Source organism: Bos taurus, chromosome X (assembly GCF_002263795.3).
Source record: "Bos taurus isolate L1 Dominette 01449 registration number 42190680 breed Hereford chromosome X, ARS-UCD2.0, whole genome shotgun sequence".
Classification (NCBI taxonomy): domain Eukaryota; kingdom Metazoa; phylum Chordata; class Mammalia; order Artiodactyla; family Bovidae; genus Bos; species Bos taurus.
This window is the reverse complement of record NC_037357.1, coordinates 4,681,558-4,709,291: the sequence shown is the minus strand read 5'-3', so window position 1 is coordinate 4,709,291 and position 27,734 is coordinate 4,681,558. Positions and strand designations below refer to the sequence as shown.

Below are 27,734 nucleotides of genomic sequence, written 5' to 3'. Positions count from 1 at the left end.
TTTTTAGATAAAATTGAAATTGTGTTTTTCTCCACAATCTAGATAGTCAATGACCTTTTGTGAAAATTATACTGAATGTCCATAAAACTGCTCACCAAATAGCATCTCTTTCACTTACTAGTAACTTCACTAATGCCCCTTTGACTCAGTTTCCTCATCTATAAAACGGGAATGTTGATAACACTTTCCTAGTTGATTTTTTAAAATTAAATGAAGCAGAGCATGTAAATCACCCAGGACATTGCTTCAGTTCAGTTCAGTTCAGTCACTCAGTCCTGTCCAACTCTTTGTGACCCTGGACTGCAGCACGCCAGGCCTCCCTGTCCATCACTAACTCCCAGAGTCCACCCAAACCCATGTCCATTGTGTCGGCGATGCCATTCAACCATCTCATCCTCTGTTGTCCCCTTCTCCTCCTGCCCTCAGTCTTTCCCAGCGTCAGGGTCTTTTCAAATGAGTCAGCTCTCTGCATCAGGTAGCCAAAGTATTGGAGTTTCAGCTTCAACATCAGTCCCTTCAATGAACACCCAGAACTGATCTCCTTTAGGATGGACTGGTTGGATCTCTTTGCAGTCCAAGGGACTCTCAAGAGTCTTCTCCAACACCACAGTTCAAAAGCATCAATTCTTCCGTGCTCAGCTTTCTTTATGGTCCAACTCTGACATCTATACATGACCACTGGAAAAACCGTAGCCTTGGCTAGACGGACCCTTGTTGGCAAAGTAATGTCTCTGCTTTTAAATATGCTTTCTAGGTTGGTCATAACTTTCCTTCCAAGAAGCAAGCATCTTTTAATTTCATGGCTGAAATCACCATCCGCAGTGATTTTGGAGTCCAGAAAAATAAAGTCAGCCACTGTTTTCCCATCTATTTGCCATGAAGTGATAGGACCGGATGCCATGATCTTAGTTTTCTGAGCTTTAAGCCAACTTTTTCACTCTCCTCTTTCACTTTCACCAAGAGGCTCTTTAGTTCTTCTTCACTTTCTGCCATAAGGGTGGTGTCATCTGCATATCTGAGGTTATTGATATTTCTCCCAGCAATCTTGATTCCAGCTTTTGCTTCCTCCAGCCCAGCATTTCTCATGATGTACTCTGCATATTAGTTAAATAAGCAGGGTGACAATATACAGCCTTGACGTACTCCTTTTCCTATTTGGAACCAGTCTGTTGTTCCATGCCCAGTTCTAACTGTTGTTTCCTGACCTGCATACAGATTTCTCAAGAGGCACATCTGGTATTCCCATCACTTTCAGAATATTCCACAGTTTATTGTGATCCACACAGTCAAAATTTTTGGCATAGTCAATAAAGCTGAAGTAGATATTTTTCTTGGAACTCTCTTGCTTTTTCCATGATCCAGCGGATGTTGGCAATTTGATCTCTGGTTCCTCTGCCTTTCTAAAACCAGCTTGAACATATGGAAGTTCATGGTTCATGTATTGCTGAAGCCTGGCTTGGAGAATTTTGAGCATTACTTTACTAGCATGTCAGATGAGTGCAATTGTGCGGTACTTTGAGCATTCTTTGGCATTGCCTTTCTTTGGGGTTGGAATGAAAACTGACCTTTTCCAGTCCTGTGGCCACTGCTGAGTTTTCCAAATTTGCTGACGTATCAAGTGCAACAGTTTCACAGCATCATCTTTTAGGATTTGAAATAGCTCAACTGGAATTCCATCATCTCCACTAGCTTTGTTTGTAGTCATGCTTCCTAAGGCCCACTTGACTTCACATTCCAGGATGTCTGGCTCTAGCTAAGTGTGAGTGATCACACCATCGTGATTATCTGGGTTGTTTTTTGTACAGTTTTTCTGTGTATTCTTGCCACCTTTTCTTAATATCTTCTGCTTCTGTTAGCTATGTTGTACTTTTAATAGTATGTGAACTGAGAAATTCCAGATGTAGAAGCTTAACTTAGAAAAGGCAAAGGAACCAGAGATCAAATTGCCCATAGAGATCATAGAGAAAGCAAGGGAATTCCAGAAAAACATCTACTTCTGTTTTATTGACTACACCAAAGCCTTTGACTGTGTGGATCACAACAAACTGTGGAAAATTCTGAAAGAGATGGGAATACCAGACCTGTCTCCTAGAAACCTGTATGCAGGTCAAGAAGCAACAGTTAGAACAGGACATGGAACAATGGACTGGTTCCAAATTGGGAAAGGAGTATGTCAAGGCTCTATTTTGTCACCCTGCTTATTTAACTTATATGTAGATACATCATGTGAAATGCTGGGCTAGATGAAGCACAAGCTGGAATCAAGGTTTCCAGGAGAAATATCAATAACCTGAGATATGCAGATGACACCACCCTTATGGCAGAAAGCGAAGAAGAACTAAAGAGCCTCTTGATGAAAGTGAAAGAGGAGATTGAAAAAGCTGTCTTAAAACTCAACATTCTTAAAACTAAGATCATGGCATCTGGTCCCATCACTTCATGGCAAATAGATGGGGAAAAATTGGAAACAGTGACAGATTTTATTTTCTTGGGCTCCAAAAGTCACTGCAGATGGTGACTGCAGCCATGAAATTAAAAGACACTTGCTCCTGGAAGGAAAGTTATAACCACCATAGTGTGTTAAAAAGCAGAGACATGACTTTGCCGATGAAAGTCCATCTAGTCAAAGCTATGTTTTTTCCAGTAGTTATGTATGGATGTTAGAGATGGACCATAATGAAGGCTGAGAGCTGAAGAATTGATGCCTTTGAATTGTGGTGCTGGAGAAGATTCTTGAGAGTCCCTTGGACTGCATGGAGATCAAATCAGTCAACCCTAAAGGAAATCAGTTCTGAATATTCATTGGAAGTACTGATGCTGAAGTTGAAGCCCCAAATCTTTGGCCATCTGATGTGAAGAGCCAACTCACTGGAAAAAACCCTGATGCTAAGAAAGATTGAGGGCAGAAGAAAGGAGTGACCGAGGATGAGATAATTGTATGGCATCACCGACTCAATGGATGTGAGTTTGAGCAAACTCCAGGAGATAGTGAAGGACTGGGAAGCCTGGCATGCTGCAGTCCAAGAGTCACAAATGGTTGGACACGACTTAGCAAGTGAACAGCAACAATAACCCTTAATAGAGAAGCTTTCACCCTTTCTGTGTTTGAAATGGAAAATGGAGTATAAAGATTTCAGCCATTTAGGTCTAGTCACTTTCTTCTTCCCTGTTCCCCTTCCTGATTTGTTTTCCCTTTGAGAACAAATAAGAAATTTAATGCAGTTGACCAAAGCAAGTTGGCCTGAGAAATGAGAGGAAGAATGGAATTGGGAGAGGTTGGGGGAAAATGGCATCATAGCCAGAAAAAGAAGTATAGATAAGGAAAATCTCTTCTCAGTCATGAAGGAGGAGGGCTCAATGTAGTACTTTAGAGGCCCTAGTCTTTACCTTGATATTAGCGTCAGGAAGTGTGCTATAGGACAGGGGTCCTGTACTTTTATATATAAATTCATAATACTTTTGTGCTCAAGGTTCTGGTCCATATTTAAATCCCTAACACGAATCAAGGATGTAGCATCCTGAGCTAGCTGGAAAATTTTCAGAAAAACAGAAGCTCAAGCCTTTTAAAGATTTGGTAGTAATATGCCCTATATGTAGTTATCACCTCTATAATTTTTTCATTTCAAAAGGAAGTTGAGGAAATAGATTTTCTCTTCTTTTGAGTGATAGCTGTATTTGTAAAATTACAGTATACCAAGAGCAAGGAACCTGCTTGGGTTTTGGAGCTTTAATTCCAGCTCCATTTATTAACTGAGTTTCTGCAGCTACATTTTCTCATTTGTCAAAGGAGAATCTATTTTAAAGTAATCAGTGGGCATGATACTTCTGTTTGAACTAAAAAGAAATAATCAGAAGAGAAGAAGGATGGTATATAAGAGAGACAGACACCTTTCTGAGATCCTCAAATATTCCACATATATGGTCATTCACTCTGCTTGCTCTGGCGGCACTCATATGGAAAAAAAATATGGACTACTAGAGGTGAGGTTGAATGAATTGGAAATCCAGGAAGAGAACCCAGATGTTATTATACCATAGGCAGAGAGGTTCTTAAACATTCTTTGACCATAACCCACAGCAGCACTGCCTGAGGACTTGGTGTGGGAAGTGTACTGTACATAGTGCTCTGCAGAGTGGCACTGGGATTAGTTCTTTTAGGGGTTGTGGTCCTAACAAACTTTTTAAATGGTAGTGGAAGCAAACAGTAATCCAAATAATAAAAAAACTAAATACAAATAATAGATGACAGTAAATAGATGAAAGAATATGTAGTTAATTATTCTGGGAAGGAATAATAGCTCAAATTTATTGAGCACATACTATAGGCTAGGCACTGAGCTATACTGTTATCTTCCCAATCTCTTATATAGTTCGAAACAAGCCTTTTCAAGGATTCAAACTGACAGCAGTGGCTCTAAGCCAGCTCTTCTTTTTGTGTAGGTCCTTTAAAAGAAGCCCTTTGCTTTGTTATCTTATACGAGTCTAGGTACCAAGTACATGAGCAATAAATAAAGATTGGATTGGATCATCAGGGACCTTACCAAATACAAACCTCATATACAAGAGAAGAGAGAAGACAGTAAAAGCATCAGAGAAGGTCCTAAAGTAGAAGTAAGAAAGCACACAAGAGACTCTGTCTACATGGGTAAAGGATGCAATATTGCAGGTGGATGAAAGGAAGGTTTGACAAATGTAAGGATTTTACATTGCAGCTGCACTTTTCTTCAAAGTGTTTAAAAGCAGCATAAAAACTCTAGACACAATGACTTTTAAACACATCACAGTTGAAGAGTAAGATGGGAGAGACTTGAAGGAGGGACTCTCAACTGGAGGGTTTCAGATATTAAGACTCGCTTTGAAAAAAGACCAAACTTAGATAAGAAGCTTGTATGCAGCCTATTTTTTTAACCATATAAAAAGTATTATGGTAGGTTCCTATAAATAATGAATATGTGTCTAGAAATGCTGATCATCTGTTTTTATGTATTTTATTTTCCTATATGATGTTTGGAAATGTTAAAAATGACAATTTCAATCACTGTATTTTCCTCCTGTATACTCTCTAGGAAAGGGGCTATTTAAATGCAAAATAGTATCAGCAGCATTTTCCTACTTTTAAGGGGAGAAATAAGGATTTAGGAAATAGCATAGTGACCACAGGCTAAATAAATTATAGAAAATACATCACTCATAAGAATAAATTTCAAGTTGAAAGGATTTTAAGAAGGAACTAAGAAACAACATCGGAGAAGGCGATGGCACCCCACTCCAATCCCATGGTTGGAGGAGCCTGGTAGGCTGCAGTCCATGGGGTCTCTAAGAGTTGGGCACCACTGAGCGACTTCACTTTCACTTTTCACTTTCATGCATTGGAGAAGGAAATGGCAACCCACTCCAGTATTCTTGCCTGGAGAATCCCAGGGACAGAGGAGCCTAGTGGGCTGCTGTCTATGGGGTCGCACAGAGTCGGACATGACTGAAGCGACGCAGCAGCAGCAGCAAGAAACAACATTGAATGTACTCTAATGTGTCATGGTGTGCATTGAACACCTTACAAATATTATCTCATGTAATCCTTATACTAACTTCATAATGTAGGCAATATTCCATCCTCAGTTAATTCTATAATCTTATCCAAGTTATAGAATTATTTAGTGACCAGAGTATACTATGTCTACTACATTTGCTGCTGAAACTACAAAAGCAGGTTTATTGAAATGGATACAGGAGTGCTACATTAATCTCAAAAGGATGCCAGAGTTTCTTCACTCCAGGCTGTTTTTTTATACGATCCTTTCCCACAGGCTATAAGCAAAGAGTACTCAAATTATCACACATAAGAGACCCTAACTCCCTTCTCTGTATAAAGTTTTAATCAGAGCTGGCTTATAGTTAATACCTTTTTTATTGGAATAATGTCATTCTTAGGAAGAGTAGTGAGAAATTTTCAGTGATAGAGGTGTCACACATCTACTTTAGGCCAACAAGAGCGCAGAAATTTTTATGGGAGGAACAATAGAAAGATGTCTCAAAAGGGCATTTCTGAAGCTAAAAGTTCAGTGCTTACTTTTGCAGCTAAAATTATTTAGGAGCTTTCTATATCACCGGTATTCAACTAGCATAAAATCTCATTTTAGTGAGTAAAGCATTAAAAACCTGCTGGATTATTTCTGGAAGAGTTTATATTAATAAAAGGTGGCTAGGTTCTTCTTATCAATCATATAGTTACCTTAAGACTTGGATGAGTTGATGTTGAGGCTCAAATATAAATCCCTTTTGAAATCATCATATTTCTTTTTTATATAGTTCTTATTTTTTTTATAAATAATACATGACCATGCCTTGAAAAGTCAAAAAAAGAAAAACAGCAGTCTACCTCCACACCCCAACTCTACCCTCAAGTACCATTCCCCAGACTAATAGCTTTCAACTCTTTTAGATGTTTCTTTTGACACTTATCTTGCTATTTCTGAATAGCATGCTAATACTTGCAGTTTTTAATTTTTAGTTTTAGATATTATATCTTGGCTTAGTTGGGATTTGAAGAATTCTCTTAAGCATCATCTTAAGCATCGCTTTTCACTTGTTTGAGGCTTTAATGAGATGTAATTCTTAGATTGAAAATTATTTTTCTTTTGGATTTTCAAAATATTTCCCCAATATCATCCATCATCCAGAGTTCCTGTTGAGAAAATATATTCTTGTTTCAGAGCCTCTGTATGTTACTTTCTTTTCTTTTTATTTCTTTTAGGGAAGCTTTTAGGATCTTCTCAGCACCTCAGTTCTCTGAAATTTCACAGTAATTTGAGTTTCTCTGTGTTTCCTTTCATTTATTATATTTTGTGGGCACCTTCATTCTGGAAACTCTTGTCCTTCATTTATGGGAAATTCCATTTCATTGTTTTATTAATAACTTCCTGCCCCATGATTACTTTTCAGGCTTTTGTGGCAATTCTGTTATGAAGTAGGATCTCCAGAACTGATCTGGTTTTTCATCTTTTTCTGTTGTTTCCAAGGCCTGACAGTTTACCTGCTTTCTGTGCAGTTTCATCAACTTCTTCCAACCATTCATTGATGTTTTTCATTGTTCTGTTCATGATGGTGATGATGATGATGTTCTGTTTTGCTTCCTGTATTATCTGTTTCCTCTAACTCCCTTTTTTGTTTGTTTGCTTTGGTCTATTTCTCATTTTAGAAGTTTTCATTTTAGGAGTTTTAATATTTAGGAATGAGGCCCTGTACAGCTGATTGCAGTGTGTATATGTGTATTATCTTTTCTGGGTCAACCAGCCCAGGCAGAAGCCACCTTCCAAACCCTTTCTTGGGATTTTAATCTTGGTTGTCAGTGCTCTGGAAATTGACAGACACAGAAAGAGCTGAGAGCATTCCATCACTCAGGATGTAGATTCCAAGATAATCTCCTGGCTTAAATTGTGGCATTCTCATTCTTATTGATCCACAGGTCTAGAATCCTCTTGTTTCAATCCTCCCCATTTTATGTTGGAATGGAGAGTAGATCTGGAAGTCTTAGTGCCATGGTTAACCACAAGTCACCATCTTTATTCTCCCCTTTTGTAGAGCAAGTATTTTGTCGCTCAGTTTGTATTTTTTTTAAAGAATAAATGTAAATCTTAGAAAACTGAAAAATATTGAGGTGAATCCACTTCTATCTGACTTTTAATGTGCTTTATGTTTTATCTAAATTTAAAGGATCTATATCCCTCTAAATAGGCTTACTGGGTGGCTCAGTGCTAAAGAATGTGCCTGCCAATGCAGGAGACACAGGTTCGATCCCTGGGTCAGGAAGATCCCATGGAGAAGGGAATGGCTATCCACTAGAGTATTTTTGCCTGGAGAATCCCATGGACAGAGGAGCCTGGCAGGATACAGTTCATGAAGTTGCAAAGAGTCAGACATGACTTAGCAACTAAACAACAACAACAATATCCCTCTAATGTCATCAATGGGTGCATTTTCTCTTCACAATCCCAACAAGACTACCAGAGAAAATATTGCTGGCTCATCTGATGTGCTTGTAGAACATGCAAGAAACAGGTACTATACAGAGCATGATATGTTCTGTTTTTAACATGCTTCACAGTTGTAGAGTAAGATTGGAGGTGCTTGCTGGAGGGACTCTGACCTAGAGGGCTTTGTATACTAAGACTCAGTTTGAAATCTCACTATGGTAATTTACATCTTAGCTCAGCCAGAGGAACATAAGAATCACCCTGCACTGGCATTTATTGCAAATATATTTTCAGTATGAAGGATTTCAAAGCTCTCTTCTAGAAATATAGGTGCATACACAACTGGCCATGAAGGCTCCTGTTTGTGTCAATTGGTAAATCCTTTTCTTACAAGACTTCTAGTCTGCACTGTGCTGTGCTTTGTCGCTCAGCCATGCCTGACTCTTTGCAACCCCATGGGCTGTAGCCCTCTTTGCGACCCAATGGGCTGTAGCCTTCTTTGCGACCCCATGGGCTGTAGCCCGCTGGCTCTTCTGTCCATGGGGATTCTCCAGGCAAGAATACTGGAGTGGGTTGCCATGCCCTCCTCTAGAGGATGTTCCCAACCCAGGGATAGAAGCCATGTCTCCCACATTGCAGGTGGATTCCTTAACGTCTGAGCCACCAGGGAAGCCCAAGAATACTTGTGTGGATAGCCTATCCCTTCTCCAGGGTATCTTCCCAACCCAAGAATCAAGCCAGGGTCTCCTGCATTGCAGGTGGATTCTTTACCAGCTGAGCTACCAGGGAAGCCCAACCTTTACTCTGTGTGCTGTGCTTAGTCGCTCAGTCATGTCTGACTCTTTGTGACCACATGGACTGTAGCTCGCCAGGCTCCTCTGTCCATGGGGATTCTCCAGGCAAGAATACTGGAGTGGCTTGCAGTGCCCTCCGCCAGGGGATCTTCCCAACCCAGGGATTGAACCCAGGTCTCCTGCATTGCAGGCAGATTCTTTACCATCTGAGCCACCAGGGAAGCCCGACCTTTAGTCTACACCTCAGCAAAAACTATCTGGGTGCTATATTTTCATGTTCAATCACAAATTTGAACCATTCCTTAGACCTGTTTGTGCTGCCTGTATTTGCATGAGATATCTTTGTTCAGAACTCCTACCTATGCCATTTTTAAAAAAAGGATGTTTGGAATAAAACTACATTTCTAGTTTTTTAGTTTATCCTGTCAGAAGCCTTTAATATGCATAACCAGGGAGGGAATCATGGATACATTTGGCATTGTTGTTGAGATTGTACATTCAGAACCAAATTCTTCTGGCAGGAAATACTTACCCCTCACTTGCAGCAGAGAGATTCTGTTATACAGCTATCTGAATAAGGAAATCACAAGAATATTAATAAAACAGAGTTTAGTGTAGCATAAACAAGGAAGCAATGTGGAAGCATTTTTCAGAACAGAAAACTTCATACCTGAGATCATTCTTTTTGGTAGAGAAAGGAGAATGCTGCAGGAAGATGTTAAAAAATATATCTTCTATACTAAGTTTATTAAGTACTCCATATATCTTAAAGTTTAGTAGCACAAGTGAATGAGAATGTATTGAGAAACTCATCAACTGTTGAAAATTTAGTATAAGACTATTTCTATTTGTTAATGAACAAATAAAAGGATTTGTTCTTTCTATTTGTTAATGAAAAAATAAAAGGATTAGGAATATTGAACTATTTATATTTATGCCTCTGGCTCCACCCCTGCCTGTGAACACATTTGACTTAAAATGAAGGGACAGATGAACAGATGAATCCCTTTATGAAAATCAACTGTAGGCCAGAGAAAGCTTTGGTTAGAATAAATACTGACATCTGCAGATGGAATAAACTGTAGGGCAATGTTTAATATATCTCAGCTTTTCTTGTTTAACATTTATTGAGATTCAGCAATGTGCTGGCGGCTGTTCAGAATGTGAGCACAACAGAGTTTCTCTCTTCAAGAATGGAGCAAAAAAATATTTCCTGGTTAGTTAAGGAGAACTTTGACATGATCATAATTTGTATGCCTGTGGAATTTAGGAAGCCCAGATTTATAAGATCATATGAAGTTAACAAGCAGATGAGCATCCACTGCATTCTTACTGTGATGGTGGAGTACAAGAAAAAAAAAATCTTACTAAGGAACAGTAAGAGACTGATGTAGTGAATAAAATGAAAGATGATGTATCAGAGATTAAGTACAAAAAGTATTAAAGGAGGGCAAAGAAGGGAGAAGTAACTGTGAACTGGAATATGCAAGAGAGAAGAGTTAGGATGGAAATGAAAATAGACTGGCTTTCGAATACGCAGGGCACTGTGGACCCACACCTCCGCTGGAGACTCCTGGACACTCACAGGCAAGTCTGGCTCAGTCTCTTGTGGGGATACTCTTCCTTTCTCCTGGCTCCTGGTGCACATGAGGTTTTGTCTGCACCCTCCAAGAGTCTGTTTCCCCAGTCCTGTGGACGTTCTGTAGTCAAATCCCACTGGCCTCCAAAGTCAAATTCCCTGAGGGTTCTCAGGCCCTTTGCTGGATCCCCAAGTTGGGAAATCTGTTGTGGTCCCTAGAACTTTCTTAACAGTGAGATAATTTCTTTGGTATAATTGTTCTGCAATTTGTTGGTCATCTGCTAGTTTTCTGTATGGTGGGGCTAATGGTGACCTCCTTCAAGAGGGCTTATCCCACATGCTGTGTGACCCAGACCTGGTGCAGCCAAAGCCCCAGTCCCCATAGCAGGTCACTGCTGACCCGTGCCTCCACAGGAGACACTCAAACACTTGAGACACTTGAGACACTCAAGGCAGGTCTGGCTCAGTCTCTGTGGGGTCTCTGGGTCCTGGTGCACACAAGGCTTTGTTTGAGCCCTCTGAGCATCTCTGGTGGTATGGGGTTTGATTCTAAATGTGATTTTGCCCCTCCTACCATCTTGTTGGGGATTCTCCTTTGCCCTTGGATGTGGGGTATCATTTTGGTGGGATACAATGTTCTCCTGTTGATGGTTTTTCAGCAGTGAGTTGCAATTTTGGAGTTCTCTCAGGAGAAGATGAGCACACATCCTTCTACTCTGCCATTATGTTAGGTCAGGAGCACTGAATACAATAGTGCCAGCACAAGTCCTTTTGAAGGAGGTCACCGTCACCTTCATTACCCCTACCATAGTTTTGCCTCAGGCCAAACAACAGGGAGGGAACATAACCCTGCCCATCATCAGAAAACAGGATTAAAGATTTACTGAGCATGCCATACCCATCAGAACAAGACCCAGTTTCCCCCACAGTCAGTCTTTCCCATCAGCAAGCTCTCATAAGCCTCTTATCCTTATCCATCAGAGGGTAGACAGAATGAAAACCAGAATCACAGAAAACTAACCAAACTGATCACATGGACCACAGCCTTGTCTAACTCAATGAAACTATGAGGCATGCCGTGTAGGGCCATCCAAGACAGACAGGTCATAGTGGAGAGTTCTGACAAAATGTGGTCCACTGGAGAAGGGAATGGAAAACCACTTCAGTATGCTTGCCTTGAGAACCCCATGAACAGTATGAAAAGGCAAAAAGATATGACACTGAAAGGCGACCTCCCATGTTGGTAGGGGCCCAATGTGCTACTGGAGAGGAGTAGAGAAATAACTCCAGAAAGAATGAAGAGATGGACCCAAAGCAAAAACAACATCCAGTTGTGGATGTGACTGGTGATGGAAGTAAAGTCTGATACTTTAAAGAACAATACTGCATAGGAACCTGGAATGTCAGGTCCATGAATCAAGGTAAATTGGAAGTGGTCAAACAGCAGATGGCAAGAGTGAACATCGACATTTTAGGAATCGGTGAACTAAAATGGACTTGAATGGGTGAATTTAATTCAGATGGTCATTATATCTACTACTGGGCAAGAATCCCTTCAAAGAAATGGAGTAACCCTCATAGTCAACAAAAGAATCTGAAATACAGTACTTGGGTGCAATCTCAAAAACAACAGAATGATCTCTGTTCATTTCTAAGGCAAACATTTCAATATCACAGTAATGCAAATCTATACTCCAACCAATAATGCTGAAGAAGCTGAAGTTGAACAGTTCTATGAAGACCTACAAGACCTTCTAGAACTAACACCAAAAACAGATGTCCTTTTCATCATAGGGAACTGGACTGGAAAAGTAGGAAGTCAAGAGACACCTGGAGTAACAGGCAAATTTGGCCTTGGGGTACAGAATGAAGCAGGGCAAAGGCTAACAGCGTTTTGCCAAGAGAACGCACTGGTCATAGCAAACACCCTCTTCCAATAACACAAGAGATGACTACACATGGACATCACCAGATGGTCAGTAATGGAAATCAGATTGATTATATTCTTTGCAGCCAAAGATGGAGAAGCTCTATATAGTCAGCAAAAAACAAGACCAGGAGTTGACTGTGGCTCAGATCATGAACTCCTTATTGCAAAACTCAAACTTAAATTGAAGAAAGTAGGGAAAAATACTAACCATTCAGTTCAGTTGCTCAATCGTGTCTGACTCTTTGCAACCCCATGAATCACAGCACGCCAGGCCTCCCTGTCCATCACCAACTCCTGGAGTTCACCCAAACTCATGTCCATCGAGTCAGTGATGCCATCCAGCCAGGTATTACCTAAATCAAATCCCTTATGATTATACAGTGGAAGTGACAAATAGATTCCAGGGATCAGATCTGACAGACAGAGTGCCTGAAGAACTATGGACAGAGGTTCATGACATTGTACAAGAGGCAATGATCAAGACCCTCCCCAAGAAAAAGAAATGTAAAAAGGAAAACGGTTGTCTGATGAGGCCTTACAAATAGCTGAGAAAAGAAGAGAAACTAAAGGCAAGGAAAAAAGGAAAGATATACCCATCTGTGTTCAGAATTCGAAAGAATAGCAAGGAGAGATAAGAAAGCCTTTCTAAGTGATCAGTGCAAAGAAATAGAGGAAAACAATAGAATGGAAAAGACTAGAGATCTCTTCAAGAAAATTAGAGATACCAAGGGAATACATCATGTAAAAATGGGCACAATAAAGGACAGAACTGATATGGACCTAAAAGAAGCAGCAGATATTAAGAAGAGCTGGTGAGAATACGCAGAACTATATAAAAAATGTTAATGGCTCAGATAACCACGATGGTATGACCACTCACCTAGAGCCAGACATCCTGGAGTGCAAAGTCAAATGGGCCTTAGGAAACATCATTATGAACAAAGCTAGTGGAGGTGATGGAATTCCAGTTGAGCTATTTCAAATCCTAAAAGATGATGTTGTAAAAGTGCTGCACTCAATATGTCAGCAAATTTGGGTGACTCAGCAGTGGCCACAGGACTGGAGAAGGTAAGTTTTCATTCCAATCCCAAAGAAAGGCAACGCCAAAGAATGTTCAAACTACCACACAATTGTACTCATCTCCCATGATCTCAAAGTGATGCTCAAAATTCTCCAAGCGAGGCTTCAACAGTACATGAACAAAGAACTTCCAGATGTTCAAGCTGGATTTAGAAAAGGCAGCACAACCAGACATCCGTTGGATCATAGAAAAAGCAAAAGAGTTCCAGAAAAACATCTACTTCTGTTTTATTGACTATGCTAAAGCTTTTGATTGTATGGATCATAACAAACTGTGGAACATTCTTAAAGAGATGGGAATACCAGACCACCTTACCTGCCTCCTGAGAAGTCTGTACACAGGTCAAGAGGCAACAGTTAGAACCGGACATGGAACAGTGAACTTGTTCCAAATTGGGAAAGGAATACATCAAGGCTGTATATTGTCACCATGCTTACTAAACTCATATGCAGAGTACATCGTGTGAAATTCTAGGCTGGATGAAGCACAGATGAAATCAAGATTGCTGGAAGAAATATAAATAACCTCAACTATGCAGATGACACCATCATTATGGCAGAAAGAGAAGAGGAACTGAAGAGCCTCTTGATGAAAGTGAAAGAAGAGAGTGAAAAAGCTGTCTTAAAACTCAACATTCTTAAAACCAAGATCATGGCATTCAGTCCCATCACTTCATGTCAAATAAATAGGGAAACAATGGAAATAGGGAGAGACTATTTTCTTGGGCTCCAAAATCACTGCAGATGGTGACTGCAGCAATGAAATTAAAAGATGCTTGCTCCTTGGAAGAAAAGTTATGACCAACCTAGACAGCATATTAAAAAGCAGAGACATTACTTTGCCAACAAATGTCCATCCAATCAAAACTATGGTTTTTCCAGTAGTCATGTATGAATGTGAGAGTTGGACTATAAAGAAAGCTGAGTGCCAAAGAATTGATGCTTTTGAACTGTGGTGTTGGAGAAGACTCTTGAGATTCCCTTGGACTGCAAGATCAAACCAGTCAATCCTAAATGAAATCAACCCTGAATATTCATTGGAAGGACTGATACTGAAGCTGAAACTCCAATACTTTGGCCACCTGATGCGAAGAAGTGACTCACTGGAAAAGACCCTGATGCTGGGAAAGATTGAATGCAGGAGGAGAAGGGGACGACAGAGGATGAGATGGTTGGAGGGCGTCACCGACTCAATGGACATGATTTGGGTGGACTGCAGGAGTTGGTGATAGACAGGGAGTCCTGGTGAGCTGCGGTTCATGAGGTCACAAAGAGTTGGACACGACTGAGCCACTGAACTGAACTGAACAAAGGAGACAGTGTTGTCATAACTGGAGAGGTAAAATGAGGGAAGTCGGGAGTGTGAGTTTTCATGAGGCAAATGTAAATAAAAAATAATCAATGATCCCAAAATGAGGGAGTTATTTAGACTCTTCAGTAATGTTGGAGATTGTGTAAAATAAGGACAGAAAGTTTCAATTGAATTTAAGGACCTGAAAATCATTGATGATTTTAAGAACACTTTTAATAGCATGATGGAGGCAGAAGCCAATATGCATTGAGGAGTAATAGGGAAGTGATTAAATGGAGCCAACAAGGTTGAGCACAAGATACGTGGCTTAGCCAAGATAGAGAAAACTAGATGGGGCTGTGGGATTTTAGCATCCTTAATATTTAGAGTATATTTATGTTTGGAGTGAGATCTTAAATAATAGGTAGGGGAGGGAGGGAGAGAGAGGATGAACAGTGCAATATTTTTATAGTATCTGGTAATAATTCTAGCAAATACACAATGAATTTAACTATGATTGCCAACTGTTCAAAAAAATGCAAAACCAAAATTATAGGTGAAAATACTGGGTCCTGAAGCAAAACTATCAGAAATAGATTGCTCTCCTAGGGTAATTGCAAAGCAAATGTCTTTAATGAAGAGTCCCTCCTTTTTTTCATGAGACTACCTACAAAGAAAAGGTGGCAAGAATACACAGAACTATACAAAAACGATGTTGATGATCCAGATAACCATGATGGTGTGCAGTCACCTAGAGCCAGACATCCTGGAATGTGAAGTCAAGTGGGCCTTAGGAAACATCACTACGAACAAAGCTAGTAGAGGTGATGGAATTCCAGTTGAGATATTTCAAATCCTAAAAGATGATGCTGTGAAAGTGCTGCACTCAATATGCCAGCAAATTTGGAAAACTCAGCAGTGGCCACAGGATAGGAAAGGGTCAGTTTTAATTCCAATCACAAAGAAAGGCAATGTCAAAGAATGCTCAAACTACCACACAGTTGCACTCATCTCACACACTAGTAGTGTAATGCTCAAAATTCTCCAAGCCAGGCTTCAACAGTATGTGAACCATGAACTGCCAGATGTTCAAGATGGATGTAGAAAAGGCAGAGGAACCAGAGATCAAATTGCCAACATCCGTTGGATCATTGAAAAAGCAAGAGAGTTCCAGAAAAACATCTACTTCAGCTTTATTGACTATGCCAATAACTTTGTATGGATCACAACAAACTGTGGAATATTCTGAAAGTGATGGGAATACCAGACCACCTGACCTGCCTCTTGAGAAATCTGCGTGCAGGTCAGGAAACAACAGTTAGAACTGGACATGGGACAACAGACTGGTTCCAAATAGGAAAAGGAGTACGTCAAGGCTGTGTATTGTCACCCTGCTTATTTAACTTATATGCAGAGTACATCATGAGAAATGCTGGGCTGGAAGAAGCACAAGCTGGAATCAAGATTGCCAGGAGAAATATCAATAACCTCAGATATGCAGATGACACCACCCTTATGGCAGAAAGTGAAGAGGAACTAAAAAGCCTCTTGATGAAACTAAAATAGGAGAATGAAAAAGTTGGCTTAAAGCTCAACATTCAGAAAACAAAGATCATGGCATCTGGTCCTATCAATTCATGGGAAATAGATGGGGAAACAGTGTCAGACTTTATTTTTCTGGGCTCCAAAATCACGACAGATGGTGACTGCAGCCATGAAATTAAAAGACGCTTACTCCTTGGAAGAAAAGTTATGACCAACCTAGATAGCATATTCAAAAGCAGAGACATTACTTTGCCTATAAAGGTCCGTCTAGTCAAGGCTATGGTTTTTCCTGTGGTCATGTATGGATGTGAGAGTTGGACTGTGAAGAAAGCTGAGTGCCAAAGAATTGATGCTTTTGAACTGTGGTGTTGGAGAAGACTCTTGAGAGTCCCTTGGACTGCAAGGAGATCCAACCAGTCCATTCTAAAGGAGATCAGCCCTGGGTGTTCTATGGAAGGAATGATGCTAAAGCTGAAACTCCAGTACTTTGGCCACCTGATGCGAAGAGTTGACTCACTGGAAAAGACTCTGATATTGGGAGGGATTGGAGGCAGGAGGAGAAGGGGACAACAGAGGATGAGATGGCTGGATGCATCACTGACTCTATGGATGTGAGTCTGAGGGAACTCCAGGAGTTGGTGATGGACAGGGAGGTCTGGCGTGCTGCGATTCATGGGGTCACAGAGTCAGACATGACTGAGCAACTGAACTGAACTGAACTGTGAATAAATAAATAAACCACACAATTGACTAAAGTCAGAAACGTAGGACAGCATAGTATGGCCATTGCTAGTGTTTTGTCTTTATCATCTCAGTTAATTCTCACAATACCCTGGTGACGTAGTTCCTATTGCTGTCCTCATTTCACAGATGTAGAGACCAAGATTAAGTGAGAATAAGTAAACCTAACAGTTTAGCCAGCTAGCAAATGGTTAGCACAGCCAGGATTTAGATGCCAACAATCGGGCTCCAGGGCCCCTCACTCCCATAAATCTAATGCATCAAACCATGATTTGTGGTTATTACTTGAGGCTCCATTCAGTATTTAAGGTTTTAAAAGTGTGAAGTTAAGTAAAATTTAAAGAAAAACACTACCATGGCCTGATGCCAAAGTAAGGCAACGTTTGTCAAGGGTCACATGGGTTACTACAGTTGGGAAAACACACATTCACTGTGGAAATCTGAGCTGTGAAGGGACACACTTCCTGAGCTGTCATATAATTCTCAGGCAGTCTAATGCAAATCATGATGAAAACTCTAATAGGTCTCTCATGAGATAACTAATATTAAGCCAAAATTGTGCATAGGCTATCAAGCCAAGCGAAGCAGAGGCCTGATGAACTCAATCAGGGCCAACATGAGGAGGAAACGTCTTGGTTAAAATCAGGAAGAGGTATCAGACTGCCATCTCTTACCATCTTTTTGAAAAAGAATTGGTCACCAAACCCTTTTTTAGTTAATTTCTTACCCACTCTCCAGAAACATGAAGCAGAAGGCATTATGCCTTAGGCACTGTAGGTGAGATGACCCGGTCCCATGATACATTTGCTGCTAAGTCGTTTCAGTTGTGTCCGACTCTGTCCGACCCCATAGACGGCACCCAATCAGGCTCCACCGTCCCTGGGATTCTCCAGGCAACAAGTCTTGGGGCATCCATAAAACACTTCTTCAAGGAAAAATCATAGAGCCTGCAATCTGGCCTGGCTCTCTCTTATTTGACAATAAATAAAATGCATTTATTCTTCAGCAAGGGCTCAGGAAGGTTTCTAGAAAACATGATGAGGGGAGATAAGGGGGTGGGGGGCAGCTACAAGAAACCAGGTAATTTAGCCATGTCCACAGGGGTCCACCACAGGAGACATGTATACCTCTATAGAGCATTTACAGCCAGAAGGAATAGGAACTGTTTATAAAGATGTAGCTCAATACATAGTTGCAACAAAGGCAAAAACAAAAGGAAGGGGCTCTCTCTGTACCCCATAAGCATTCTTGAGTGTTCTAAACACTTTGCAAGTTTCTACACTTGCAATTTGATGTGGATTCGTTACTAAAATAGGCTAACGGCCTTTCTTAAGGGGGTGGGCTGGGTTTTGTTTTGTATGGCAGACTCGGACTTCAGCCTCACTGCAAAAACTCAGAGCAAGCAAAGGCCTAGCTGGTCCAATTATACACGGGGTTTATTTTCCTGTAAACAAACAGATGGCCCTCCATATCTGTGGGTTTCACATCCGCAGATGCGGAGGGCCCGCTTTGGGACTTGAGCATTCGCAGATTTTTGTATCCCCTGAGGGTCCTGGAACCAATCCCCGGCGACACCAAGGGGTGAACGTATTAGTTTGATTGCTTCTCCTTACTTAGTACTGGCTGCTGGATATGGCGGGCTGAGCCAGGAGATAGTCCCCAAACGTTTCTCCAAGGTCTACGGAGCTAGGGTGAGGGCCTGCTCTTCCTGTCCACAAATCAGGCACAGGCCCTTGGTCTGGGAAGACGCCGGACCAAGTGCGCAGTCCTTGGTCAGCTAAGTTGCAACTAAGTTTGCCTGAGTTCTGCTCTCACTCACGCTCCCTACCAGCGCCCCCCGTGGTGCGCACCTGGAGTCTCCCCCGCCCCCGCACCTCCTGCCCACCCCGCCCCGGCCCCCAGGACAGCCTAGCTCCTGCCGCATGCACACCTCAGCTGACCCAACCCCCAGCAACCGATGATAAACCCCCAGAGAGCGTGTATCCGGACTCTAGTCCTGACCCGACGCCAGAGTAGGCCTAACGGTGCCACATCGCGGGCCGCCGCTTCTAGCCCTGAGTCCAGAGCCGGGGTCTCGGGAGATCCAGGACAGCCTCCGCTGCAGGCACAGCCTCCTGGACAGCGGTCGGAACATGAAGCCTCAGCCGCAGCGTGGCCACAATGCCGATGCCAACACCGACGCGGCCGTCGCGGGCTTCCTCAGGCTGGGGGTCAAGGAGAATCGGGAAGAAGCTCACGGTCAGTGGCAGGCTGGGCGCTCGGTTCACAGGGTTCCTGGAAACGAATTTCCCTAGGGAGGGGCGAGCGGGAGGATTCCTCCTCAGACGCGGCGGGTTCCTGCCTCTTCCTCAGCGGGCTCGCTCGACGGCCTGATCTTTGGCTTTGGGTTTCTTGTCTTGCAGAGGCCGAGCCCGCGAAGGTCTCGCTTCCTGGAGAGAGGGGAGAGGAGCCGAAGGCTCAGTCCGAACCTGAGCAGGGAGCAGCCGCGGAGGGGAAAGAGGCGGGATATGAAGAAGGAGAAGAAAAGGAAGGCGGCGATGTGGGCGCGGGAGATGCGGGCCCCCCGGATGGGGCAAGCCGCGAGGCCAAGGCTGAGGTAGAGGCTGAGGCGGGCGCGGGCGGCGGCGAAGACGGAGAGAAGGGCGGGGAGGAGCAGCGCCCGGGAGCCGCCGTCGAGGTTCGGAAGGCGGCAGACAGGCGCCACCGAGTCTCCCGGCACACCTTCACGCTGGAGCAGCTGCGGGAGCTGGAGGGAGTTTTCCACCGCACTCCGTATCTCGATGCGGCCATGCAGTAAGCGGGCAGCTCTGGGGGCGCCGGCTGAGGCGAGCGGGTCCCTGTCCTCAGCTCCGGAGTTGAAAACCCCGGGGCCTGGGGCGGGGGCGGGGGCTCCTCTGCCCGGTGGGGATCGAGGCAGTATTACGGTGGGGAGTTTGAATAAGTCACGTGGGGAAACTGTCGGCCCACAGTTAACAAATGAGTCGCCTGAGGCATGGTGGAGTACGTGCGCGGTTGGATTCTACTTTGATTTGAAATATTCGTCATCAGTTATTCATGGATTATATTTGCATTAACGTAAAGACTACATTGAACGTGAAAGTGAAAGTCACTCAGTCGTGTCAGACTCTTTGGGACCCCATGGACTGTATAGTCCATGGAATTCTCTAGGCCAGAATACTGGAGTGGGTAGCAGTTCCAATCTCCAGGGAATCTTCCCAACCCAGGGATCGAACCCACGTCTCCCGCATTGCAAGAGGATGCTTCACCAGCTGAGCCACCAGGGAAGCCCAAATACTACATTGAAAGAAAAGTGAAAGTGAAGTCGCTCAGTCGTGTCCGACTCTCTGCGATCCCATGGACTGTAGTCTAGGCTTCTCTGTCCATGGGATTTTCCAGGCAAGAGTACTGGAGTGGGTTGCCATTTCCTTCTCCAGGGATCTTCCTGACCCAGGGATCGACCCCAGGTCTCCTGCATTGCAGGCAGACGCTTTACCCTCTGAGCCACCAGGGAATACTGCATTAAAAGATCCTTTATCTTAATTACTGAATTTTTAGTTATCCTTAAAGTTCGTGCCTGAGGTAGAATTGTACCTAAAGCAAGCTACAGGGTGGAGAATGAATGGATTGCTGAGTGTCTGTGAATGCAGGTAAAATTTTAAAAGCTATCATTTACATTGCACTTACTGTGTTATGCACTTGCCCTAAAGGGTTTTCTACAGATTGTCATCGAATCTTCACAACCCTATGTGAATGTGGTAGCTACTGTTTTTTATCCCCGCTTCACCTGTTAAAAAACTGAAGCCCAGAGATGTGAAGAGACTTGCCCAAGATCCACACAGCAGGGATGTGGCTGTTCAATAGGCAAGGCCAGAGGTGATGGTGTGTTGGTCCAGGTAGTGGTAATAGAAGTGAAGAGATTAAAGAGGTATTTAGAAGGTAAAATTGATGGCAATTCATGGTAGTTTGGACATAGGAGTAAAAGGAAATGATTAAGAAAAAGATCTGAATTTCTGATTTGCCCAACTGAATGGCGGGTGGTATACTCACTGAGCTAGGCAATATTGAAAGAGTGACAGAAGTTTGCAAGAGACAGAGAAGGACTGATTGGAGAGGCTGTAGGCAAACCATATCATGGAAACCTCCATGGTGGTAGATGATTTAATGAGAAGGGATGGTAAATAGCATCAACTTTGGCTCAGTATTTTCTGTTCAGTTTGATTACTCCAAGTTCGGTTGGCTTTTGCTGTGTGATAATTCTAAGAATCAGCCCAATTTCTCCCTTTCTCAAGTGTCAAACTCAAGATGCCCCTTGATTTGGGTGTCTAGAACTGCCTATATCTCATTTATACCTTTTGACTGCCTTCACCCAGTTCCCCCACCTGACTCCCTCTGGTAACCACCAATCTAATCTCTCTTTTTTTAGTTTGTTTCCTTTTGAAGTATAATTGACCTACAACAATATGTTAGTTCCTGTTCTACAACATCAGATCAGATCAGATCAGTCGCTCAGTCGTGTCCGACTCTTTGCGACCCCATGAATCGCAGCACGCCAGGCCTCCCTGTCCATCACCAACTCCCAGAGTTCACTCAGACTCACATCCAACAAGTCAGTGATGCCATCCAGCCATCTCATCCTCTGTCGTCCCCTTCTCCTCCTGCCCCCAATCCCTCCCAGCGTCAGAGTCTTTTCCAATGAGTCAACTCTTCACATCAGGTGGCCAAAGTACTGGAGTTTGAGCTTTAGCATCATTCCTTCCAAAGAAATCCCAGGGCTGATCTCCTTCTGAATGGACTGGTTGGATCTCCTTGCAGTCCAAGGGAGTCTCAAGAGTCTTCTCCAACACCACAGTTCAAAACCATCAATTCTTCGGTGCTCAGCCTTCTTCACAGTCCAACTCTCACATCCATACATGACCACAGGAAAAACCATAGCCTTGACTAGACGGACCTTTGTTGGCAAAGTAATGTCTCTGCTTTTGAATATGCTATCTAGGTTGGTCATAACTTTCCTTCCAAGGAGTAAGTGTCTTTTAATTTCATGGCTGCAGTCACCATCTGTCGTGATTTTGGAGCCCAGAAAAATAAAGTCTGACACTGTATCCACTGTTTCCCCATCTATTTCCCATGAAGTGGTGGGACCGGATGTCATGATCTTCGTTTTCTGAATGTTGAGCTTTAAGCCAACTTTTTCACTCTCCACTTTCACTTTCATCAAGAGGCTTTTTAGTTCCTCTTCACTTTCTGCCATAAGGGTGGTGTCATCTGCATATCTGAGGTTATTGATATTTCTCTCGGCAATCTTGATTCCAGCTTGTGTTTCTTCCAGTCCAGCGTTTCTCATGATGTACTCTGCATATAAGTTAAATAAACAGGGTGACAATATACAGCCTCGACGTACTCCTTTTCCTATTTGGAACCAGTCTGTTGTTCCATGTCCAGTTCTAACTGTTGCTTCCTGACCTGCATACAAATTTCTCAAGAGGCAGATCAGGTGTTCTGGTATTCCCATCTCTTTCAGAATTTTCCACGGTTTATTGTGATCCACACAGTCAATGGCTTTGGCATAGTCAATAAAGCAGAAATAGATGTTTTTTTTGAACTCTCTTGCTTTTTACACGATCCAGCGGATGTTGGCAATTTGATCTCTGGTTCCTCTGCCTTTTCTAAAACCAGCTTGAACATCAAGAAGTTCACGGTTCACATATTGCTGAAGCCTGGCTTGGAGAATTTTGAGCATTACTTTACTAGCGTGTGAGATGAGTGCAATTGGCTATTCCAAATCCTGAAAGATGATGCTGTGAAAGTGCTGCACTCAATATGACAGCAAATTTGGAAAACTCAGCAGTGGCCACAGGACTGGAAAAGGTCAGTTTTCATTCCAATCCCAAAGAAAGGGAATGCCAAAGAATGCCCAAACTACCGCACAATTGCACTCATCTCACACGCTAGTAAAGTAATGCTCAAAATTCTCCAAGCCAGGCTTCAGCAATATATGAACCGTGAACTTCCTGATGTTGTACAACATAGTGATTCATTATCTCTATACATGTAAAAATGGTCACCATGAGTCTGTCACCATAAAATATATTCTATAATTATTGACTATATTCCCCACACTGTACATTTCATACCAGTTATTCATTTATTTTTCAACTGGAAGTTTTTACCTCTTAATCTCCTTCACCTATTTCTCTCCTCCCCCCACCCCTCCTTTCAGACAACCACCTGTTTTTTTTTTTCTCTGTGTGTATAATTTTGTCTCTGTTTAGTTACATTTGTTCATTTGTTTCATTTATTAGATTCCACATGTAAGTGAAATCATACAGTGTCTTTCTGTGTCTGACTTATTTCACTAAACATAATACTCTCTAGGTCCATCCACATTGTTACAAATAGCATAATTTCATTCATTTGTATGACTGAGAAGTATTCCATTGTATATATATACCACATCTTATTTATCCATGTATCTGTTACTGGGCACTTAGGTTGCTTTCATATTTTGGCTGTTGTAAATAATGCTGCTGTGAACATTGAGGTGCAAACATCATTTTGAATTACTGTTTTCGTTTTCTTTGATATTTACCCAAGAGTGGAATTGCTGGATCGTAGGATAGTTCTATTTTTAGTTTTTTGGAGAAACCTCCATACTGTTTTCCATAATGGCTGCACCAGTTTACATTCCCACAGTGTAGGATTCCCTTTTCTCCACATCCTTGCCAACATTTGTTATCCTTTTGATGATAGCCATTTGACAGGTATGAGGTGATCTCATTATGGTCTTGATTTGCGTTTCTCTGATGATTAACAGTGTTGAGCATATTTTTTCATATGTCTGTTGGCCATCTGTGTATCTTCTTTGGAAAAATGTCTATTCAGGTCTTCTGCCCATTTTTGCATTAGGTTCTTCATTTTTTGATACTGAGTTGTATGAAGTGGAGTGAAAGTCACTCAGTCGTGTCCAACTCTGTGACCCCATGGGCTATACAGTCCATGGAATTCTCCAGGCCAGAATACTAGAGTGGGTAGCCTTTGCCTTCTACAGGGGATCTTCCCAATCCAGGGCTCGAACCCAGGTCTTCTGCATTGCAGGTGGATTCTTTACCAGCTGGGCCATACAAGGGAAGCCCAAGAATACTGGGGTGGGTAGCCTATCCCTTCTCCAGCCGATCTTCCCAACCCAGGAGTAGAACCAGGGTCGCCTGCATTGCAGGCGGATTCTTTACCAACTGAGCTATGAAAGAAGCCCGACTTGTTTTTATAAATATTGGATATTAAGTCCTTGTCAGTAATATCCTTTGCAAAAATTTTCTCTGATCCAGTAGGTTGTTCTTTTGTTTTGTATATGGTTTCCTTTGCTGTGCAAAAGCTTTTAAGTTCAATTAGGTCTCATTTGCTTGTTTTTGCTTTTATTTTTTTGTCTTAGGAGACAGATCCCAAAAAGTATTGCTGTGATTCATGTCAAAGAGTGTTCTGCCTGTTTTCCTCTAGGAGTTTTATAGTATCTAGTCTTACATTGCCTTATGGAGAAGGCGATGGCACCCCACTCCAGTACTCTTGCCTGGAAGATCCCATGGACAGAGGAGCCTAGTAGGCTGCAGTCCATGGGGTCACTAAGAGTTGGACATGACTGAGCGACTTCACTTTCACTTTTCACTTTCATGCACTGGAGAAGGAAATGGCAACCCACTCCAGTGTTCTTACCTGGAGAATCCCAGGGACGGGGGTGCCTGGTGGGCTGCCGTCTATGAGGTTGCCCAGAGTTGGACACAACTGAAGTGACTTAGCAGTCTTACATTTAGGTCATTAATCCATTTTGGGCTTATTTTTTAATGTTCTGTGAGAAAATGTTCTAATTTCTTTGACATGCAGCTGTCCAGTATTCCTAGTACCACTTATTAAAGAGACTGTTTTCTCTGTTGTATATTCTTACTTGCTTTGTCATAGATGGACGATAAGTACTTGGGTTTATTTCTGGACTTTCTCGTCTGTTCTAGTGATCCATGTGTCTGTTCTTAATGCCAGTACCATATTGAGTTTTTTTGTGTTTTTTTTTTTTTTTTTTTGCTACACCCCATGGCTGGAAAAGGAGTACGTCAAGGCTGTATATTGTCACCCTGCTTATTTAACCTATATGCATAGTACATCATGAGAAACGCTGGGCTGGAAGAACTGAACTGAACTGATGGCATTCAGAATCTTCTCTGACCAGGGATCGAACCCAAGCCCCCTGTAGTGAAAGGGCGGTATCAGGTGTCTTAACCACTGGACTGCCAGGGAAGTGCATTGATGACTATAGCTTTGTGGTATAGTCTGAAGCCAGGGAGTGTGAAACCTCTAGCTTTGTTTTTTATTTTTTTTTCCTCAAGATTACTTTGGTCTTTTGTGGTTTCACGTAAATTTCAGGATTATTTATTCTTTGGGTGAATTTATTGTTGGGTAAACAATGTCATATATTTCACTTTTTTGTAGGTTCTTTTAGTTTTTTTTTTTTTAATTAATTTTTATTGGAGTATAATTGCTTTACAGTGTTGTATTGGTTTCTCCAGTACAGCAAAACGAATGAGCTATATACACATAGCCCCTCTTTTTTTTTTATTTCTTTCCCTGTCATGTATTTTGATAGAGCTTGCATTAAATCTGTAGATTGCTTTGGGTTGTATGGATATTTTAGTGATATTAATTCTTCCAATCCAAGAACATAGATTATCTTTCCATTTCTTTGTATAATTTTTAAATTCCTTCAGCAGTGTTTTATAGTTTTCAGAGTATAGGTCTTTCACTTGATGAAAGCTTATTTCACTTCCTTTGGTGAAACCAAACCTCCTTGGTTAAGATTATTCTTAGGTATTCTTTTTAATGCTATTTCAAATTTTATTCTTTTTAATGCTATTTTAAATGGGATTGTTTTCTTGCTTTCTCTGATAGCTTATTATTAAGTGTATAGAAAAGAAAGACATTTCTATATATTAATCTTGAATCCTGAAACTGTACTGAATTCATTTATTAGTTCTAATAGATTTTTGGTGGAGACTTTAAAGTTATCTTTTTTAAAAAATTGAGGAGTAGTTGATACACAATATTATATGTTTTAGGTGTACAACATAGTGATTCGCAATTTTTAAAGGTTGTACTCCACTGTAGTTCTTATGAAATACTGGCTGTATTCCCTGTGCTGTACAATGTATCCTTGTAGCTTATTTATTTTATACATAGTAGTTTGTACTTGTTAATCCACTACCCCTATCTTGTCCCTCTCTCTTGTCTCTCCTCACGGATAACCACTAGGTTATTGTCTATATCTGTGAGGCTTCTTTTTTGGTTATATTCAATAGTTTGTTTTCATTTTTAGATTCCACATATAAGTGGCATCATACACCATCTGCCTTTCTCTGTCCTACTTATTTATTTCACTGAACATAATACCCTCCAAGTCCATCCATGTTGTTGCAGATGGCAAAATTTCATTCTTTTTAATGTTGAGTAGTATTCTGTTGTATGTATATACCATATCTTCTTTATCCATGCCTATGTTGATGGACACTTAACGTTCCTTCCATATCTTGGCTGTTGTGAATAATGCTGGTATGAACATTGGGGTGCATGTATCTTTTGGGATTAGTTTTTCTTTTTTTTAAATATATACCTGGGATTGAAATTTCGGGGTCTTATGGTAGTTCAGTTTTTAAGTTTTTGAGAAACCTCCATACTCTTTTCTGCAGTGGCTGCACCAACTTACATTCCCACCAACAGTGTGCAAGTGTTCTCTTTTCTCCACAAGCTTACCATCATTTGTTATTTGTAGTCTTTTTGATGATAGCCATTCTGACATGTGTGAGGTGATATCTCATTGTAGTTTTGGTTTGCATTTTTCTTGTGATTAGTGATGTCTGTTTTATTGAGGTGTAGTTGATTTCAAATATTCTATTAGTTTCAGATGTGCAACATACTGACTGAAAATTTTTATAGATTATTCTTCATTTAAAGTTATTATAAGATATTGGCTGTATTCCTGCTGCTGTAAAATAAATACATCCTTTTTAATTTTCCCATTCAGTTTCATTACTAGTAATTGATCTGTTCAAATTTTCTATTTCTTCTTGCTTCAGTCTTGGTAGACTGTACATTTCTAGAAATTTGTTAATTTCTTCTAGGTTATCCATTTTATTGATGTCTAATTAATTGTTCATAGTAGTCTCTTATGATCCTTTGTATTTCTGTGGTGTTGATTGTAACTTCTTTTTCATTTCTGATTTTATCGATTTGGACCCTCTTTTTCTTGATGAGTCTGGCTAAAGATTTATATATTTTATTTACTTTTTCAAAGAATCAACTCTTATTTGCATTGCTATTTTATATATTTTAAAATATATTTCATTTATTTCTTCTCTGATTTTTGTGATTTCTCCCTTGTACTAACTTTGGGTTTTGTTAGTTCTCTTTTTTCTAGTTCCTTTAGGTGTGCAGTTAGGTTGCTTATGTGAGATTTTTCTTATTTCCTGAGGAAAGCTTGAATTACTACAAACCTCCCTCTGAAAACTGCTTTTAGTACATCCCATAGATTTTGGATTATTGTGTTTTCATTTTTGTTTGTTGCCGGGTTTGTTTGTTTGTTTGTTTGTTTTTCATCTTTGATTTCTTCAATGACTCATTCACTGTTTGGTAGCATTTTGTCTAGCCTCCATGTACTTGTGTTTTTTTGAAGCTTTTTTCCTTGCAGTTGATTTCTAGTCTCACAGCATTGTAGTTGGAAAAGATGCTTGATACCATTTCAGTTTTCTTAAATTTATTGACACTTGTTTTG

The 27,734-nt window shown here is 41.3% G+C and overlaps 1 protein-coding gene across 1 annotated transcript in view; it reads left to right on the top strand.

The window, feature by feature from the left end:
• The first annotated feature begins 18,809 nt into the window (after positions 1-18,809).
• The window catches only part of LOC112445113 (rhox homeobox family member 2-like), a 28,340-nt gene continuing 19,415 nt past the window's right edge, over positions 18,810-27,734 (top strand). Inside the window, exons 1-2 of the mRNA XM_024988658.2 lie at positions 18,810-19,168; positions 19,333-19,723. Coding sequence (XP_024844426.2) covers positions 19,063-19,168; positions 19,333-19,723 — 497 coding nt within the window. The 5' untranslated portion in view covers positions 18,810-19,062. The remainder of the gene's footprint in view (positions 19,169-19,332; positions 19,724-27,734) is intronic.